This window comes from Pagrus pagrus, assembly GCF_965226575.1.
Source record: "Pagrus pagrus genome assembly, chromosome: 9".
Lineage (NCBI taxonomy): Eukaryota > Metazoa > Chordata > Actinopteri > Spariformes > Sparidae > Pagrus > Pagrus pagrus.
In genome coordinates this window covers 28,629,656-28,650,565 of record NC_140193.1, presented here as the reverse complement: position 1 = coordinate 28,650,565, position 20,910 = coordinate 28,629,656, and the positions used below count along the sequence as shown (strand labels likewise).

Genomic DNA, 20,910 nt, shown 5'->3' with positions numbered 1-20,910 from the left:
AAGCACAATGGACGTTTATATGTCAGCTGACCACATTCATATAACATATGTCTGAACTTCATTTCCGAACAAAATGCTAAAATATTTTGATCACATGCTGACTTGTAATATTTGTTATTAAGTTGTCACTAAGATAACTTCATAACAAAACAAGGGTTTTTATATTGCTCAGCCATGCTTCATGCTTATTACAATGAAACCACCATTTGTGTTTCCAGGAAATGACCTCTTGCTTTGGTGTTTACTATAAAAATATCTATTTTTATCAAAACATTACGAAGAGTACCTAATTTATTTACCATCTTTTTCTAAATGAAAAAACTCGCGCAATTTAAAGTAGAAATTTAACAGTAATTTTCATGTCATTGTGAGGGTCTTGAACTGATGTATACCTCTATGATAACGGTTAAAAAATGTATCTATTATTTTGACATTGATAGGTTATTAAAGTAGAATCCCACCTCATGTCACCTTATGATGTTTTGTTTTTAAGTATTACCAACTTTTACCAAGCTATTATATTTGTACACTTCATTACACTGTTTGCATAATGTTATTATAATATTACTGAACGGGCAGAAAAAGTTCTGAGCAGACACAGCTTAGAACTCTGGAGGTAGAGTCTCTGTTTTTGATGCAAAAAATGTTTCTCTCATCATTGATGCATGGTGCTCAGGCACAGTCAAAGTTTATGGACAGTATTTAGAACATGTCAAACTTTTACTGTGAAGATAGCGACCATGCTATCATCACCATTTGTTGCTGCTGTTAGTACAGAATTATTTCCTTGGTGTATATGTGTTTATGTATAATTGTATATACATTACTGTATGCTATATATATATACACATATATATACTGTATATGTGTGTGTAGCATGAAGGAACCACAAACTTCCATTTTGTTATGCAACCCTGTGTTGTACCTTGAATCTTGATTCAAACCTCCTTATTACTTATTATTGAGCTACAATGTAAAGTCATTGTATTTATACAGCATCTCTCCTGGATTACTACTGCACGATATCCTCTTCTGAATGTCTTATCACGAAATACAACTATAGTATCTTTATAAGCAAGTGTTGTAGTGTACTGGTTTATTTCAAGGTAACACATTGTGCACAAGTGCATTTACAAAACTGTGATCACAATCCAATATTTTCAATATGTGAATGACCAATTTGTAATCATTCTAAGACCAGAAAGTTAAAGGTTCAGTGTATAGGATTTAGGAGGATCTATTGGCAAATACAATATTGATAATTATGTTTTAATTGGTGTACTATTACCCAAAACTAAAAATTGTTGTGTTTTAGTTTCCTTAGAATGATCCTTTTATGAGGGGTGATTGATAGCTTAATGGCCTCAAGGTAGAAGGAGTGACATTTATTGTTCAACATTGTCACTACCTACATTTAGACTTCAGTCCAGCTGCCGTGGAGCATACAGATCCCTTCTTTGTAGAAGTTAGCATCTAGGACCTCCAGAAAGTGAAATGAAAACTTTCTGCATAATCACTTTTTAAATGCATGTACCTGAAACAAGACCATATGACTTCTCTCCGACCTTAGGCAATGAACCTATCAATCACCCCTCATATATCTACCGAGGGAGCAGGTCCTCTTCCACTGAGTCAGCCATGTTGCACTGCCATGTTTCTACAGTAGCTCAGAACAAACAAACCAAACACTGACTCTAGGGAGTGCCTTTTGGAATCTTTAGCAGCCACTGAAGGCAGGGTGAGATGAGGGATGTTGGGAGTTGTTTGCAATCTACAACTCCATCACTAGATGCCACTAAGGCCTACATACTGGAGCTTTAAGGACAAACCATTAAACATAACATCACTTTTTGTCATATTGTTGTACAAACAACTTAATTCACAAGTAACACAACTTGAAACAAAACTGCAAATGTGATGCTTGAAAGGTCAAGGTCAGTGTTAAAGTCTCTGGATGTACATCATCAGTTTGACATTGTTCTCCAGCAACACTCATGATATAGTTCCACACTGGTAGCTTTCCAGCACAGTCACAGTTGCCTGTTGGGGAACACTGAGCACATTATCGGTACTCATAGTGAAGGGTAAAGGTGTTAACAATATCACTTTCTCTTTGCATATTTGTCTTCTGGGGCCACAACCCTGCTCTGACCACCTCCTCAAAGTCATGTTAAACGTGATCAGTCTCCATCTTGTTTTCTCCAGTCTTGAAAGCATGATCTCTGATAAATATCTGGAAAAAATGAAATGAGAAAATTAAGAAAACAATGTAATATGTTTTCATTCATTAAATCTGATGCCAAGCTTAACTTTTGTGACTACAGTGTGTCAATGTTTAGTCAAGATGCCAGAGGTGTTGGGCCAAAAATAAATGTCAGCAAACGTTTTGTGACAGAGGTGAAAACTTGTGGTATTGCAATATAACTGAGCAACCCATTCTTTTACAATTTTATGCACATCCTCGACACAAAATCTCTAATCTATTCAATATAAAAGACAAGCACTTAAGCACAAGGTCTTATGCTGTAGACTGTTTCATCAACACAAAGCCATTTTCACATCATATCAGAGGAACCAGAAATATTGGGTTGTATTTAAACAGCCTGGGTGGAAAAGGTGTTTACATTGTTGTACTGCTGTGAAAACAAGTTCAGTCAGACAACTCACATTTGAAATGTTTATTAGAGCAGCAAAACAAGTGTTTGGTGTCTAGGCTCCGACCTCATCACTCCCCGCGGATATGTTTACATAGAGATATTGGGGAGTGATGAGCAAACCATCTTGAACCCCCCAGTTGGAGCCTACAGGTGGATGCTTGGGTGGTGTTGGGGCTGAAAGAACATGCAGCAATACAGGGCAGTGGAGGCATTGGCAGGCAGAGGGAGAGTTGGGAGAATTTTGCGGCTTAAATAGACCGCCAAATTGACATGGTGTGTTTGAGAGTGGGGCATGTCATGTGTATAGCAGTGCAGCTCGAGTTGTCTGTCTGAACTAGCTGGCAGGCGTCGCTCCATTTGTGGCATCATCTTTTTGGTCATGACATATTCTTTAATTAATTAATTGACCATTTCAGGGTGCATATTTAAGCAGTACAACATTCCACTTGTACAAACAGGTTCTCTAGACAGCTGCTTTATTTAGGGTAAGTCTGGTATGATGTAAATGCAGCGTACTGTAAAGACATGCTGACAGAGGTGAAAAAGGATAAGGCAGGCTTGGATTGTGAGATCTTCAGCTTAACATGTTAACTTTTGTTCTGGAGAAAACATCTCACCACAAGGTTTATTTAGAAGCTGTTCTTGAGCTTTTGATCATATCACATGATCTTCATCAGTAGATGGAGTTGGCCTAGTTACCAAGTTTTAAAGGGGACATATTATTTTTCAGAGCATACATGTGGGTCTCTGGAGCACCGAACAACACAGTGAAATTCTGTGAACATTAAGCCTCATTTGAAGCCAAATAAATATCCAGTAGTATGTTAGATGCCGTCAACTGTTTTTTCATGTTGCTTTTTGCTTGTTTATAATGTAGCGCTAGCTCAGCTACATTAGCTTTGTTGTTATACACATTGAATTTCCCTCGGGATCAATAAAGTATCTATCTATTTATAAAAAACCTGTTTTGCTGCGAGATCCTCACCGACTGTTCATCTGTGTTGCTGTTGCTCTGAGTGTAGATTTAGTTGACAGACAGTCCCTGATGATAATGATATTGATATGTGTGAAAAAGAAATGGTCAAACTGCAGGAATTCATTTACTTGACAACTTGTGTAACTTTGATTAGCAACAAGCAGTTAGCTTGCGAATACAACAAAGACGTTAGAGGTATGGGGAGTGAGGCTGAGGCTAATATGGACCACAGTCCCTCTCTAACATGTGTAGTGGTGAAGTTTTTGGTTCAGAAGCGGTTCCTGTGGTGATTTCATGGTACAGGTACATTATGTCTCAACATGGATGAGAAGTCCTAAAAGTTTCCAAAAAGTGAATTTGAACATTTGAACATTTGTCAGTTTCGGTCCTCCTGTCTGCTGATGAAGATCATGGGATTTGATTGAACACTATTCAGAATGAGAGCGACTAAATGTGCCGAGTTTAATTTCTCAACTTCTGTTTTCCAAAGTTAGAGTGAACTTTGAAGCGCAACTTTAGCAATATTCAGTTCTGTTTAGTTAATATGCAGGAAAGGAAAAAAGACAATGTTTGGAGATACATGACAGGGTGGAAGAGGCATACCTGAGTAACATCCATCCAAACAGGAGGATACACATAGAACTAAAATCAGTCCACCCTCTGTGATGTCACTGAACTTCCCAAACACAAACCACTTTAATGTAGAGTTTAAGATTCAGTTCAACATGAATTTTCTCTCACATGCTCACTACTAAACATTTAGTTTTACGATCACATCAATTATATGAGTAAAGACAATGTGTCTCTACTCATATCATTAATGTGATCCTCTGCTAGCAGATAACATGTCAACAGATTCTTAAACCAGAGTGGCACAACACTGGGATAAAAATCACAGCATGTGGGCACCTTGATGGTACACGATTTGAGATTCACTGCCTTATCAGGGCATTAATATAGCAAGAATTAGATTAGTATTTGCTGAATGGAAAGGAAAACTGTGAAGTTGTGAACAAGGCACACAGGTTTGTCGACAAGTGTGTAGCAATCCCCCCTCATATTATCCTTGTGCAGAATCTACAGAAGAACTACAACAGGCAGCGATGAGACCTTGTAATATAAAAGTGAAGATGCAAGCTCAGACAGGCGGCCACCGGCAGCTAATGCTGGGCTTCCTACCTGGGATGTGTTGGCTAAGAGGTGCTGCTGGCATTGTGGTTTCATAGGAGGAACCGCAGCATGAAGACAGTGGCTGACTGATGAAAGAGGCATGTTTGGGAGTAGGTGTGGGCGGCTGGTGTCAGAACGTAGATGATAAGGATGTTGGATGGCGGGTAGGATCACAAGATTTTAGCAAACTGGTTTTTAACTTTGATTGGATGATTAATTATTCAATAGCGGCTAAGTTTTGGCTGGGCGGAGGGTTTTGAGAGAGCTTCGGTTTATTTTCCAGGAGCAGGGTGGAGCAAGTGGGAGAAGGTGCTGGTAACATTTTGCGCAATGCTTAAAATGAGAGTTTCATGGGAAATGTAAGGATGTTGGAGGAGCATTACGTTCCAGAGGAAGATTTTAAGTTAAAGGAAATAATTCAGAGGCTGATCTTGGAAGTACAAGATGGATAGCCAAAACGCTCAGGAGATTTCAGACAGGGTTGGAAATGTGATTGTACAGGAAGAAGAGAAAGATCCTCATTGTCTTCAGGAGGATGAAGAAGAGGTTGTTCGGAAGGAACACGAGCCTTCACAGGAGAGGAAGGAGCACAGTTCGCCAGAAGCAGCAGGGAGGTTTTGAGGATTTGAAGGCAGATAGGTAGATGGATGGGTAATCGAGGGATGAGAAAAGAGCAAGGGATGAATTGAAGGGGTGGAGTTAGGAGTACAGTGCATCAATACCTGCAGGGCTGAGAACCAGGGCTTGTAGCAGGTCAGATAGAGAGACAATCCCTCTCACCACATCGTTACTGTCAACCAACACCAAACGATGCACCTGAGAGAAAAACCCACCAGGATCTGATTACTACCGACAACATGTTACATACACACATTCTATAAGGTAATGGAGGTGAGAGAAGAGAAACAAAGGGAAGAGAAACTGGACAGAAACTTCAAACTAACTTCGTCACTGAATCACAACAGTCTGACAGAGAGAGATGTGTCATGCAACATGCCAGTTTTATCATTTGTCAAAACAGTTTTGATGACTCATCTTGAACTCAGAGGCGGTTAGACAATTGTATCCAATCAAATGTGTTTGATCATATAAATCATATAATATAAATATCATATAAAAGCACACCAGTGAGGAGGTGCCATCAGTCCTTTGCAGCTTGGTTTGTCTCTACTGAACCACACATACTTATTGTTAATATCCCCCGCCCACTAATTCTGTTTCACTTAGAAGCACTTATCAGTACACAGTATATCGCTAAAGACACTGTGACTGGTGCTTCACTGTCCCTTTCATGTGTATTTTAATGGTAATGTGAAGGCATCCTAACCTAAAGCTAATGGCAGGGTGGGACATTCTTCGAAGCTAAGTTTTTATTCACGTTTTGGGTTTTGGTGGTTTTGATGTGTGTGTTGAGTGAGTTGAATTGTTTTAAGTGAAATAGTTTTGCCTATATCAGTCATGTGAACATTTCTCATCCTACACTCAGTCAGTCAGACTGTAGTGCATGCATGTTACCTCAGCCTTTGCAATGCGATCGATGATGGTCTCCAGTGTTTCGTGAGGGTAACATTTGAGGACACCCTCCACACAGCAGGCTCTGGAGGCAATGGCCTCCCGCATCGTCATGTTCAGGTTGTTGTAGTTTTTCTGGGCTGCGAGGTTCTGGATGACGTGAAAAGAAAAGACAAAACAATATTGTTCGACCAAAAACCACAAAAAGTAAACCATCCATAAAACTATTTGAGGAGGACAAGTGTGTTGAGGTATCTCAACATTTATAAAGTATGTATGTTATTGTCTCCACTAACAAAGTTGCAGTGATGCAGAATGTGTGAAGTTAACTTACTATGACATCAAACCTGGAGTACAGCGCCATCACTTTACCTATAGAGGAGACAGAGATGTACAGACAGTAGATTGTACAGACAGTCATAATATATACAGTACACTACAGTACAGTACAGTACAGTACAGTATATGTAGACAGATGCCTGCTTGTGTTCCGTTAAATATTCTGCATAGAAGAAATCTAATTACAATAACAATAAACACCAGTAACACACAATAATTATAATAAAAAAAAAAAAATCTACTCTTGCTTATTGATTTTTACTGCTGGTCTAGATGTGAAGTGAGGAGTCTTTTGCAATTAAAACAAGTTTTAAAAATTGTCTTTATTGTCTCTAATTTTAAAGTAATAAAATTGATCTTAAGTGTTTTGAATTATGAATGAACTGAGAGTTACAGATATAACTAAGGTTCTATGAATTATGGATAAGTAATTTCATTTATGCAAAGATTGTCATAGGTATAAGGGAGAGATTTGCTGTTTATTTCGGTGGTTTAATCATATTTTCAGTCAGCCGGCAGTGTCCGTTCGCAGTAATTATCAAGTCCGCCTGTTCCCTTAAAATTTGCGTTTGTATGTTTCCTTTGAGTCGATAGTTGAGGGAAATTGTTACAATGTGACAATGCATATCCAGGTATGGCATACCGTCTCTGGCCCTCAAGAAGAATGAAATAGATCCCTACATCTAGGAAATACATTAAACAACACAATTTACACTTTTGCAGGTGGATTAAACCACCCAATGTAAGTGTGATGTTAGACTACCTTGCTCATTGACTACAGGCAGAGCGGACACTCTCCTCTCTACAAAAACGGTCAGAGCATCATAGACAGAGGCTGATTCCTGGACTGTCGCAATCTGTTTGAAGGTACCGATTGCCACTTCATTGATCCGCTTTTGAAGAAACCTGGGTTTAGGAAACATGGATCCCTGGAGGGGAAGGGAGGAAAGGGAGCTATTATGCATTGAATATAATTCCATTAAAAATAAAAATATTACAGACCAACAACATGTATATATCTATATATATATATATACATATATAGCCAATAAGGATTTTAATCAATATTTAATGTGGAGAAATGTGCAAAAGCCTGTATTATAAAAGTAAAAGAAAAAAATAGTCTTACAAAGATGTGGAGGAACTTGAGGATGCGTTTGTGAGTGAGAATGTGGAGGACATTTCCTGATGCCGGGTCGATGACGGGCAGCCGGTGTATCTTATTCTTCAACAAGGAGTAGATGGCATCAAACAAACTGAGGACACAATACAATCATGATTCAAGGATATAATAAGCACATGCGAGGATGTAACATGAAGACACATTATGGATTTGGTGCTCTGTTATCCAGTGTATTCAAACAGCTGAAGGAGGTCATGCAGACCCCCCTGAATACTGGTCTGAGGTCAGTAGGCCCATATCTTGCTGTTAGAGAGCAAGAAAGTTGCTCGTTTACAAAGGTTTAAAGGGACATTAGAAAAGATTCAAAAAATGATTCTCTTTAGCGATCCTGTACTGTACATCCATGTGAGACATCGGTGTTGGCTTGCTAACTTAGTAACTTAGTCAGCTTTATCATGGTTGTTTTATCTAGCTTTCAGCGTGAGCCTCAGCAGTGTATAGGCGTATTAAAGCCTAATTATTATTTTATTTTTTAATTAATTAATTATAGGGTTGCCACATGTCTTTATTTATGCAAGTTTCAATTACAACTCTCATTTAGCTGAATAGATGCACTAGGGTTTTAGCGTAATACAAAAGACTAATTTTCAACTAACTGTACTGAATTGGTCTGGAAGTTTGTTGAGATGAAGACAATCCTAAACTGACGTCAGTTATAACAGTCAGTCAATCAAATGCTATTCATATAGCCTGAATTCACAAATCAATTCGTCTCAGGTGGCTTTACAACTTGTTCAGGTGTGTGTTGTGGAGGATGCCGGTCGCTTGTTAGTGGACTCTGAGCTTTTGCGATGCTCTGTTGCTAGCTAGGAGCTAGTTGAGAAAGGCACTTGGGAGCGAGCATGCACATCATACGCGTCATGCCGAAGTCATTTTCCGGGAAAGTGCTACCCGAGGCGCCTCACAAGATGAGCTGGCCACAGGCTGATAGAGGCAACAGAGTAAGGTGGGGAATGTCTCGTTTTTTACCTTATTTAACAGCCTGTTCACTCGTTGGCATTGAAAAGTGATTCAAAAACGTTTTAAAACACAGAAAAGTTGACTAATGCCCTTTAAGAGTATATACAGTCTAGATATCCTACAAGAAATGTTAGTCATGAATATCAATATGATATTTAACTGAGCAAGAACAGACCTAATCAAAAATGGTGGGGAATAAAGGAAGATGAAAAAAGATAAAAATATCACATACCTCTCAGAGACCAGAGAGATGGTATATCCTTGATTGAAATCACAACTTTTGTGGTATTTAATATAATATATAGCATTCAAAATGATGAAGCGTTAAATTAATTATTTCAAAGGCTCACCTGCAGTCAGGAGTGATGCTAATCAGTCTGTTGATAGAGTACTGCAGATAGATCTCTGCCAACAGAGAAACACAGGTTATTAACATGAACAACAACAACAAAAAATGTGCCAAAGGTGTTTCTGTAAAGAAATACAATCCCAGTATTCTTCACCAGACTATTTTTGAGATGTTGTTGTGTTGTACAGACCTCTCCATGTCTCTATCTTGTGTTCTTCCAGCTCATAGATCTGAACCTGCAGACAAAACAAACATCTCAGATCACACAGTGATGGTCCTCAGCCTCAGCAGGCTTCCCTGTCTAAACCTGATGACAGTTTGAATATGTGTTTTTTTTATTCTTGATTCCCTGTGTTATATATAACCGGACAATTTGACATGTGACACCACTGTGGTGCATGGCATGTGCACAAAACAGTGTAAGTTTATCTGCACAAACACCATTCAGGCACACAGCTCACCAGAGGAGACTTGTAATAACGATGGAGGATGTTGATGAAGTCAGTGATGGTCAGCATACCTGCACACACACACACACACACACACACACACACACACACACACACACACACACACACACACAAATGCACGCACATACATATCAATATTGATTAGCAACAACAATAAATTATATCCCACAAAGTTTCTTCTTTATCTGAAGAATAAAAGTTTTCAAGCTTGAAATGTTGCACACGTACCTACTGCAGAAGCTGCTCTCACATTGTCGGACTTGTTTATACAAACTGAAGAAAAGCAGGTGATAATTTTGCACCTTTAACTTGTTTCTAAAAATTTAACCTCAGTTACAGTTTTTTGGACAGTGGTACACAACACAGTATACATGTGTGTGTTTCAGACTAGTTGTTGTACTAGTTATAATTAGTTACTGTTCTGTTTGTATCACAGCAATTTTGTAGTTAGATCATTTTAAGACTGCTGAAACTGTTGACAGCCATCATTGGCGTTTCTGAGGCAGCCCCAGAGCTAACACTAACATTAGCTTGCTCACATGTACATGTATCTTAATTAGCATCTTAACATGCTAGCTGTAACACAACTGCCATGCGAACATGCTAATGTTAACGTGAATGGTATTACCATCATGGCAAACTTTTTATTGGTGCCTACTTGTGGTACGGATTAGGATATTTAAAATAACAACGAATATCTGCATTTTTTTATTCATCTAACAATCTTATTTTCTGTGTGTAATAAGATTTTTAACTTGTTTTAAACTTAAGTCTGGTTTAAATCTTTGGAATCCTACGGTAGTCCTGAGGGTCAAAACACAAAACACGACATTTAGAAAACAAAGTGACATTTCACAAACAGGCTACAACATTTTGTGAAATGTGTTTCATGAAATGTTGTTGTGTTTTGTGAAATGTTGTTGTGTTCTGACCTGCAGGGCCACAAGAGAGTCCAGTTCATTAAGCCAGGCTGATTTACTTGACACGCATGTTTAAATTTCAATTACAAGCAGAAAATGAACACCCATGGATCAGGCTTTGAAGTGTCATGATGATCAGCTCGGTGTGTTCTGTGAGCTTGCAGTCTGTGTTATGTAATACAAATGTCTCGTAGTTGACCTGCTTACCTCTAAATGTTAGCACATAAAATGGGCCTGGAGCATTTGAAACCACTGAGTAAGGAAACCTGAAGCCACAGACCAGGGCTCCAAAACTGTGGGTAGGAACCCAATGTAGGTCAGACACCTATTACTGTAAATGCTAGCATGTTTGAGATGCTTATTAAAATTAGACTCAGATTGAATTTAAACATATAGGTTTTCATGGTTTCCAACATGACAGAATGTAGTTAAATAACACTTGCATGATTACAGTGAGCCATCTTTCTTATAAACATGCAGTCAAAACAGAAAGTAGCTCTGCATGAGTTCTGGATTATAATCAGTTATCGTTACTTCATTACATTCTCCAGGTTAGTTGTTTAGATCACTTTGTTGGTTGGACTTGTAAAGACAAAAATGTCTGCTGTAAAATGTTGTCATTTTTGCTCAAGATGCTGAAAATGTTTTAACTTAGAAAAGAAAAAAAAAACCTCAAACAAGTAATCTGAACAAATTAACAAAGTAATCTGATCATGTGGCTTTCCATGTTTTTCAGTCATACTTTCACATCCCAGCGGAGCTGAGCATCAGCACTGTCCAGTGAGGAGACCTCAAACATGGGTGACACTGAAAATTCAGTCAGTCAGATCATTTATATACCAAACACCTCTAATGAGTGTCTGCATTAGAGACACAGATAATTTATAGTTAGACATGTATAATGGCTCACCCACAAAACACTTCAGCTTGTTGTCCCACAGCGGTGCTGCCCTCACACCATTAGCCACCAGAGCAAAGAAAGCCTTCTTCACCTGACAAAAACACAAGTTCTTCAGTAAATACAACCCTTAACTGTCATGTAGTTATTACAGTTGTGGGTCTTTATTTATTTTAGATACAAAGTTTCATACCTGTAGTGTTGTGTCAAAAATGACCAGTTTGGAGCTGGTGGGAATTGCATCATAGCAGCAGTGACTCTTCATGAAGTTTGTGTATATGAAGGTGTCAGGGTCTGTGCCTGCATGGGGTGTGAGAGCATGTGTCGCAAATGTACAGCCTCCTATGAACACACAGTGGAAAAGACACGATGCACCGTGACCAGAACATATATGTTCAGACCAAATACCAATGATACTGTTCACAATAATCATGACGGTGTTTGTGTTTGTATGGGACTGCTCATCATGTGGTTTCATAGTCAAATCAATCAGGTTGGAGTTTGTTAAAATGTTGTCACTGCTGCCAGAATAGTGTCAGTAAGTGATGAGCACATGGAAGATGAACTGTCGTCAAACAACACACACACAATCTTCTCTTCCTTACCTATGCTCTTCATCGAGAGAACATCTTCCTCATCCTCTTCCTGGTCCAGCTCAAACAATGGGACCTGGGACAGGAAGTATATCCACAGTTTACTAAAAGTCCTGAGTTTCCATTTTGCAGACTGAATTGACTCCATGACCCTGTCCATGTTTGGCAGTCATGAAGGTCTTCTGCTCCACAGCAACATTATACAGCCATCTGAGAGTTTAGCAGTCAAGTTTCTGAGTGGTAACTCATTTCCTGACTGATCTATCTGGCTAATGCTGTGGTAAGATAAAGTCACATCATATCTTGTTACAAGCTCATCATATCCAAGAGTTTGGAGAACTGTCAGAAGACTGCATGCAGTCACTGGTTCAGCTGTTGTTGGTCAACTAAGTTCTCCTCTTACCACCGCTTGTGCTTCTGTTTCTACAAGTGTTGAATACTCAACAACATGAAAACTGTCAGCTTTGATTGGTTGAAATGTGTCTTTGATGGAGGTTGTCTTGCTCTACCTTAGGGTCTTTGTGCAAAGCTAGGCTGAACCCTGAAAAAGGTGCCCTTGTGCAAAAGAAGATGGAATTGATATAGATATTTTTCACATAAGTTAATCCTCAAACTGTTAGTACATGTGAAAAATGTTGGAGTTTGCCTTTGTTCAGAATTTGATCACAGACTATTTTAGCAATGGAGCCTTTGGAGTTTATCTTGGTCAATGATAAGAGCACCTGGAGGTGACAGTTCATTGCAGAAGAAAACTATTGGAGCACTTGGACTGGACAGACCAGAAATGCCCAGAGACCCCCGGTGCGCTGCTGGGAACTGTTTCACTTGCCGCTCAGAAAGCCTCATCTGTTTGTTTGAAACACATAGTTGGAACAGACTGTGATAATTACACTTGTAGAAGCAGCTGTTAGGAGTGTCCAAAGGTTGGCTGGTACATGTCATAACAGCAAGCCAAGAACCTGCTGTTGGACGTCAGGATTTAAAGAAGGAAGTGTTCACAGCCTGGCTGACTCCAGAGGCAATAAAGACATGTATGGACAACCATTAATTTATACAATTTAAACACTAATTCGAAGCAGTCTCAAATTTGGGAAACAGGTGACTCATGATGCTGTTCTCAGCAGGACTGGAAAAAAAATAAAGGCCTCAAATGAGTACCGAGAGGACTTCCTAACACAGAAGGTGCTTTGGAATATTTAGGAGGCCTCAGCCAAGTTATTGACAGATGTTAATGTGCCAGAAAGTTAATCAGTATTTAAACACCGTTGATGCTTCCTCAGTTATTAGATGCTACATTCTGTATTGTGGGACTGAGTCATCCTTTCTATGTTTCATGGAGAGCAGAGTCAATAAACGAGACATTAGAAGCAGGTAAATCATTGAGTGTACAGCAATGGTGCTGCTTCCCTCATACTAAAATAAACCAGTTGAAGTAATTCAAACTGAGAGCAAGTCTGATTTGTTATTTTGTACAGCGAACCACTAAATTATGTCAGATTGTACTATAGATCGATTCTTTTACTCTATGTCAAACTGGAATGACCATCTTTGAACACCCGCCTACAATGCTGTACTGAGTTACCTCCCCAGACAGCTTAACAACCATTCACACCTGGGCTCACCTAGCCCTAGCAACCCACATGAAGGCCGGTTGGGTCAATGACCCACAAGTGGCCCTAACGACTCTGAAACTCAGAGCTCACACGTGTCCTTAACGACTCTGTAAGGACACTCCCACACAGAGTTTAAAAGCCTGCAACTCCCCTCCAGTTAGTGAGAACTGAAGAAGCCTCTTGGATGAGAGGTGAAACGTCTTCAAGAAACTGAAACAAGTCCAGTTGCGTACAATACAGCACAATTATGACCTGGATGACTGAGAACCTTTATCAACTTCTTCTAATATTACATTATATTTCTATTTTTGAGCATGATGCCCTGTAAATTTGGATGGATTTTAATTGGCTGTCAGTGTTTCTATTATTCATCAAACAGCTTTGAAAGTGATCCCAACGATAAAGTTTACCACTGTTGTTTTAGTTGATGTGTGGACTCAGGTCAGGACTGAACCTTCCTTTTCAAGGTATAGTTAGTACGACTTACAAGAACACAAAATCTAGAGCCCGGCCAATATGTCAGTTGGCCGATATTATTGGCTGATATTTGTCTATCACAGATATATCAGTATTGGCCTATATGTTGCCCAATATGTGCTGATATGAAATCAACTTAGGTGGTGATTGTAAAGCCATGCGGTGCTGGTTTTTGCATGTGTCTGCCATGGTTTCAAATGCAAACTCAAAGATATGTTTTAAACTTAGTATTTGGCAGTAAGCACTGTCAATATAAACATAATACAATGCTTGAGGCACCTGGTAAACATATGTAAAATGAGAAAATGAGATAGAATACAAAACAAGGATGAATGAATGAGCGGAATAATAAAATCAAAGTTTCAGTGGCTCTGCTGACATCTCACAGCTTAACAGTGACAAATATAGTGTCAGTGCATGCACACAGACATCCAAGCAGCAGACCAGGGTTGAGTGTCACTTCATATCAGTTTAGTTTAACCACAATATTATATTCACTACAGTGAGTTATGATCAGTTAAATTCTGAATCACATTGATAAGTCAGGTGTTAAATCAAGTTATGTTGTTCCATCTTTGGCTAAGGGGGGAAACCATAAAGGTATCAAGAGCATTATAGCATTATTATTTGCATGTTGTTGACCAGAGAGGGGAGATAAAAACTCTACTCTTTGTAGGTCTCTGCCCCTACATCACCAGCGTAACCGAAAACTGCTGCTCTTAGGTAGCTATCCTTGGCTGTAGCTAGCTACCGTGAGCTTATTAGCTCATGGCTCAGTTAGCCGTGGAGCCATTAACACTAAAGTTTCCCTGGACCTTGGATTAAGGGCGGAGTAACCACAGGCAACAGGGCATAGCTCAGCTAGACTTGGCAGCCTGAGTGAGAACACAGCTGGACACCAGACTTGGACTGAACACAGCCTCCAAGACCGAAGATGCCAGATTGAAGACGGTACAGAGGTGATTTACAGGACTATGACTCCAAGTAAGACATGGCTGGCCGGGACAGGAGAGACATGACAGAGAGATAGCATGACATCAGCAGCGTGCAAAGACGGCCTGTAGAGCTGGAATATTTTTACATCTCACTCTGTGAATTGAGGATTTATTTCGACCACACCAGAGGTGATTGTGGTACCACAAACCAAGACTGTTTAGGTAAATTTCATTTCATTTATGTGAAGTTTGAATTAAGTGTCTTGGTTTGGAAACACAACTTGAATTCAGATGGTTTACAGTATGAGAAAATAAAAGTAACAGTGTTTCAGTTCTTGACACTTTTGTTTCATTTATTTCACTCAAAGTGAAGAGAACTTGCTGCTTGCATACATCTCTCAGCTGATACGTGTTCCACCAGGCATGAACTTGTACTGTTATTTGTTAATGTGCATTTTAGCATTTATTTTAAATCATTTTTATCCTTTCACTCATGTTGTCAGTCTTCTCCTGAAGCATTAGAATAATGAATGACACAGTATACATGACATCTCAAGATGGAATGTAACTTTCACATCACTTTTATTTTCCAAATTGGCTTAATTGTCTGGTTGCAGAAAAAGGAAATGGGCAAAATGGGACTGAGGCTGCAAATAATGTGAAATCAGAGACTGTTGTGCCCACAGAGACCTGTCTCCACCACGCCTTAACAGAGACCTGTCTCCACCACATCTTTACAGATACCCCCACCACAGCATCTCAGATCAAGCTGCTGCACTCGACAGGCGGACTGGGTTCTCTCTGCTTCCAGATTGCAGGCCTACAGCTGGATGACATGCGATGGACTTTGTGTTTATAACATTGATGCTTCAACCGTCAACCACATTATCATCACCATCTCCTTGCTGCTGCTTACATACATCCTGACGCAGATTCAAACTATGAACTTTTGTTATGCAACCCTGTGTTGTATAATGATGAATAAATGGCCTTTTACCTTAATTACATTAAACTGGGTTTGTCGTTGAGGATCATGTTTTGTATCACAAGTCTCTCAGCTCTGAGTATGCTCTGAAATCAGCATGGTGATTTGGTAGAATCTGGTACTATCAATTATTTAGCTTTACTTGTGACCTCATTTGTGAAACAGGGTTTTGATAGATGTCTCTTAATAAATGCTCAGATCTAAATGTTTGAGTCTTTGTGCCTGCATTTTTCTTCTTTCAAGGCAAAGTGCTATTAGATCCTCCACTGCCCCGACCAGCCCAACATTTCACCTCCCCACCAAAGTTTTCAAGCCCTCGTCACCACTCCAGCATTAGTTTAAGTGTCTCTGTCCTGTCTGAAACCTTTGCAGATAGTCATTTCCACCTGGAGTTTGTTCAAGTACACATGCATACAGGTGCTGATTACGTCTCATTTGTAAAAGTAAATATAAACAGATGATGCAATAAAAAGATTGCCCGAGGTGAAAGAACTGGCCGTCAAGACCTGCTATGTAAAAGTAGCCTGCGTGTTTTTTCTTGGCAGCTTCTCAGTTACAAAGTCATGTCCAAACACACACCAACACACACATCTGTGTTACCATCACAAACAGACACTCAGCAGAAGTGGACTGATCGGAGGGGGGTGGGGTGAGTCAGCAGAGTGTCTTACCTCTGCAAGAGGCTCCATGGCTCGAGAAGAGGAGCAGCAGGTCTGCCTCTGTAGAACCAGACTGACAGGCGAAATCCTGGACTACAATCCTCGTCCTCTTGTCCAGCTTAGACATCTGGCAGACTCTGCTACCGTGTCAGATAAAGAAGTGATGAAAGAGTCCAGGCATGGTGAGGTAGGACAGAGAAGAAGAGGAAGGAAAGACAAAGGTACTTGCCAGAAAAGACAAAGGAGACTGGGGAGTCTGTGCACCTCCAGCCAGCTTCGGACAGCTGGGTCTGAATGTCTGGGAAAGACTGAGGTCTAAATCTGGACTGAGGGGTGAGAGGCCTGTGGCATTTACAGAGAGAGAGAGAGAGAGAGAGAGAGAGAGGGAGAGGGAGAGTGGGAGGGGAAACATGTACAGGGAGAGTTGAGGGCAGCTACAGACAGACACATACTTTATATGTTGTTGTGGTGACAGACAATATAAGTACTTCTTTATCAAGTGGCAACACCACCGGTCCAGGAGGCACTCAAAGCAAAGCCTCTTATGATGGTGGAAATGACACCACATCACCAATAAAGTTCAAATGGATGAGATGAGCCCCGGCTGACAGGACTGAATGAAATTAACATATTTAAACATTTTACTTTACTTTAGTATGTGCAATCTCCAATCGTGCATATGCATGATGTGTAGTCAAAGTGCGTTGTCTTGCAACAGTGCAACAGATAAGGAAAACATCTACATTAATGTTGCTAATGCTTTGTTACCACCAGCTCTCTGAGAGGCACAGACTGACCTTCCGGTGTGTATTTAACATGTAAATGCTCCATATTTAACACAATTCTTTTCAGTGAAACTAATGTACTGCTAAAACACATTGTACATTACAGCACGGGACACTTTTAGAGTAGATGACAACAGACAGCCTGACTGCAACAAGGTAGGCTGATAGTTTATTCAAAGCTGCTGCTGTGCACTGTAACTTTTGTATAATGTTTGACTCAGGTCCTAAATGCAGTTGGTGCTTCTCTTCCTGTACTTGTTTTGAGTGTGTAGGTCAGTGAAATGCAGCCCCTCGGCCCTCACACACAGACTGAATGACAAGATGACACTGTACGAGCCCAGCTCGTTACATACAGAATACGTCACATAATGTAATGAGCTGTGCATGCAGAGCTATTCAGCTTTGCTGATGAGAAGATGCCAACCTGTGTTCAAAACATGCCATAAAACTAAGTAGTTTTCACAATCGATTACTTTAATATTTTAACATTCATCCAGATTATACAAACTGCGAACATTTTATTTCCTCACTTGGAGAAAAAAAGTGTCGGAGTGGTGCTCCAGCAGCACTACACCTATGTTTGTAATCTTTAATGTACTCTTACCTGTCCAGCAGAAAGCAGTACACTTTGGCGTCAGTCTGCAAACATTTCTCTTACAAACATTATCAGAGATTTCCATCTTGGAAAGGCAACTCCAGTGTTTATTCTTGTTTTATGCTGTCGCTTGACCCGATTTTGTTAAGACTCTTGGAGTTTTTGTTTCTTCACGCTCCTGTGATTTTCTTGTACAAAATAAGTATGATCATCAATCCTTTATCAGATTGTGGTTTCAAACGTCTCACAATACAAATTGTTTGGCAGGAAACAACAGCCACTCGCTCTGCTTTGTCTTCTTCGTCTTCCAACCAGTGCATTTCTGGTGGCCATCCACTAAATTTAAAAACGCAACTGGATCTGTAAACCTGTCACATTAGCAGATAATCTGTGCTGAACACTTGTACCAGTATTACAGTTGGACAGTCAACAAGAACAGCACCAAGTTTGCCACACTATCTTATAACACTACTAACATTACCATCAAAATACCTCTGCAGATTAAATCCACTCTATTTAGTAACAGCGGTGGTTACGTCAACGAAGGTGACTAATACGTCTATTATGAAATTAATAACTTCACTAACTGGATGCAGTTCATGTTAATAACGTTACAGACACTTCCTAAAGGTTAAATACACAACATTCCCTGCCACTAGCCTGAAGAAAGCAGCATCTGAACACACACTGCTCACCACACTCGGATCACACAATAAGGCAGTGCTGATCCTGCCTCAAGACAGTCATCATCGTTACTGTAGCTGAAAAAGCTGCTGTGTCTTGTCTTAACAACTACTGCCCTGTGGCTCTCACTCCCATCCTGATGAAGTTCTTTGAGAAACTGCTTCTCCAGCACACTAAAGACCTCATCCCTGCCAGCCTGGACCCTCTACAGTATACTTTCAGAACCAACAGATCCACAGAGGATGCCATATCCACTGCCCATCACTCAGTCTTCACACACCTGGAGAATAAAAACAGCTACATCAGGATGCTGCTTGTTGACTTCAGCTCAGCATCCAACACAATCTCACCCATGAAGCTGATTGGAAAACTAAACACTCTGGGCATCAGTACAACACTCTGCAACTGGATACTGGACTTCCTTACAAATAGACCCCAGAGAGTTTGGATTGGCAGTCACAATCTCTACATTAGTGCTTAACACTGGAGCCCCCCAGAGCTGTGTGCTCAGCCCCCTCCTATTCACAATGTACACCATGACTGCACTCCCAGAGCTCATATCTGGAGGAAATCAACAGTGTAGCAGAGTGGTGCACTGAGAAAAACCTACTGCACAACGTCAGCAAAACCAAGGAGCTGATTGTTAATTTTAGAATAAAGGAGGCAAAGACACACACCGCTGTCTGCATCAGTGGAGCTGAGGTGGAGCAGCTGAACAGTTTGATGTTCCTGGGAATTACCATCACAGAGAGCCTACCTTGGTTGTCACACATCACCACCCTGGGTAAAAAACTGCACAGACTGGAATCGAACCTGGGCCACTAACAAGGACCAGCCTCACTGACACCCTCCACCAGATGACCTCTCAGAGCGCCCCCACTTCCCCTTCTCTTTAATGCTATAGCAGGTTATTTTATGCCCTCTATGGGGCAGTATAACAAGCTGTCGACACAACACTGACATCATTGAATAGAGTTGTTAAGGCTATCACGTTAGCAAACGGTTGCCAATTTACATGTCCAGCAGACATGCAGCAACATATGCATTCATTTGGTGTGTTTGTGGATCCAAACACAATATTTCTTTATCTTTAAGCTCTGCTTTGGTGTCAGCTAAATCCATTTGAAACATTCGACTCTTTAGTAGCTAAATGCCAAGTTTACCTCAACCTTAATGCTCCACTATGTTCTCCTGCTAGTTGCTAACTTAGTTTGTCATTTGGTGTTGGGAGGTAACGTACAGAGGTTTTCTGCAGAAATCAAGGTTGCTGAGAGCTTTGAGAGTTGGTCAAGTGGTGGACTGCAAAACCAAAAGTCAGGCGATGATTCTGCGGGTTTGTCACAATAAGTAACAACTGGCACATCTACATTATGGTCATTCGATCCAACAAAAAGGAAACAAATGTAGACCAGTGCAGCTTTGAGGCTTCGCCAGTCCTACTAACTACTGTAGACATTTAAGTTTCACTGGGCCTTGTCATGTCACTATTTATAGACACACCGAACAACTTGAGTAGACCATCCCCTCCTTTTTTTTTTTTTTTTCAAACAGATTTGTTCATTTACATGTAGCCTTAAAATTCACTGTAATTACCAGTTGCCCTTTTAAATCCAGCAGAACACCCTCTATCAAGTCAAAAGTGTGTAGAAATAAAAAGTTAACTGTGCAAATGATTTAAATATTATTGAGCACACAATTGCTGCAGTTCCCTTGTACTTGTTGGTGATGAAACCTGCTAGTTAAACTCTGCATTAATGACTTTTGATTGATACAACTCCAGAATTAAGAAAGTAGCCTGAATCCAGATTGAATTATATTTCTGACATACAACTATTCTATAGTGTCCCTTCTCATAATAAATACAATTATCTAGATGGGCCTGCTGCTGCCGGTTAGAGAGGAGCTCAGATATTTATAGTTTACAACTGCTTCAAGAGTCCTGACACACATTCAGAATACCACAGACTGGAATCTGGGGACATTGTTGGCCAAGTGCAACATAAGATCTTTGAAGCTGCTTTAAACTTACATATCATTTTATAAACTAGTTTACTAACATGTCACAGTAAGGCATTTAGTAGATCTGTTTTGACTGAAAACACATTCAAATCAAGTTATAAAAGAAAATAACAGTATCATACAAGAAGACT

At 40.0% G+C, this 20,910-nt stretch overlaps 1 protein-coding gene across 2 annotated transcripts; it reads right to left on the bottom strand.

The window, feature by feature from the left end:
• Window positions 1–1,915: 1,915 nt before the first annotated feature.
• On the bottom strand, window positions 1,916–17,013 carry prkag3b (protein kinase, AMP-activated, gamma 3b non-catalytic subunit). Of its 2 annotated transcripts, none has more exons than XR_014623312.1 (13): window positions 16,709–17,013; window positions 12,040–12,103; window positions 11,628–11,776; window positions 11,447–11,528; window positions 9,608–9,666; window positions 9,337–9,382; window positions 9,148–9,202; window positions 7,784–7,910; window positions 7,418–7,583; window positions 6,650–6,687; window positions 6,319–6,465; window positions 4,813–5,619; window positions 1,916–2,233 (listed from the first exon to the last, which is right to left on the bottom strand). XR_014623312.1 is itself a non-coding variant. In XM_084362912.1 (13 exons), the coding sequence occupies exons 1-13, from the start codon at window positions 16,724–16,726 to the stop codon at window positions 2,181–2,183; spliced, it is 1,098 nt and encodes a 365-aa protein (XP_084219038.1). In that variant the 5' UTR covers window positions 16,727–17,013; the 3' UTR covers window positions 1,916–2,180. The 2 variants fall into 2 exon arrangements, 1 of the variants encoding a protein (XP_084219038.1); XM_084362912.1 differs by having other exon boundaries at window positions 5,526–5,619.
• Window positions 17,014–20,910: the final 3,897 nt, after the last annotated feature.

Coding starts and splice junctions, on each gene's coding strand:
- prkag3b (XM_084362912.1), bottom strand. Junction 11,529..11,627: donor TTTTTGACACAACACTACAG/GTATGAAACTTT, acceptor TGTTTTTGTCAG/GTGAAGAAGGCTTTCTTTGC. Junction 5,620..6,318: donor ATCGCATTGCAAAGGCTGAG/GTAACATGCATG, acceptor TTTTTCTCTCAG/GTGCATCGTTTGGTGTTGGT.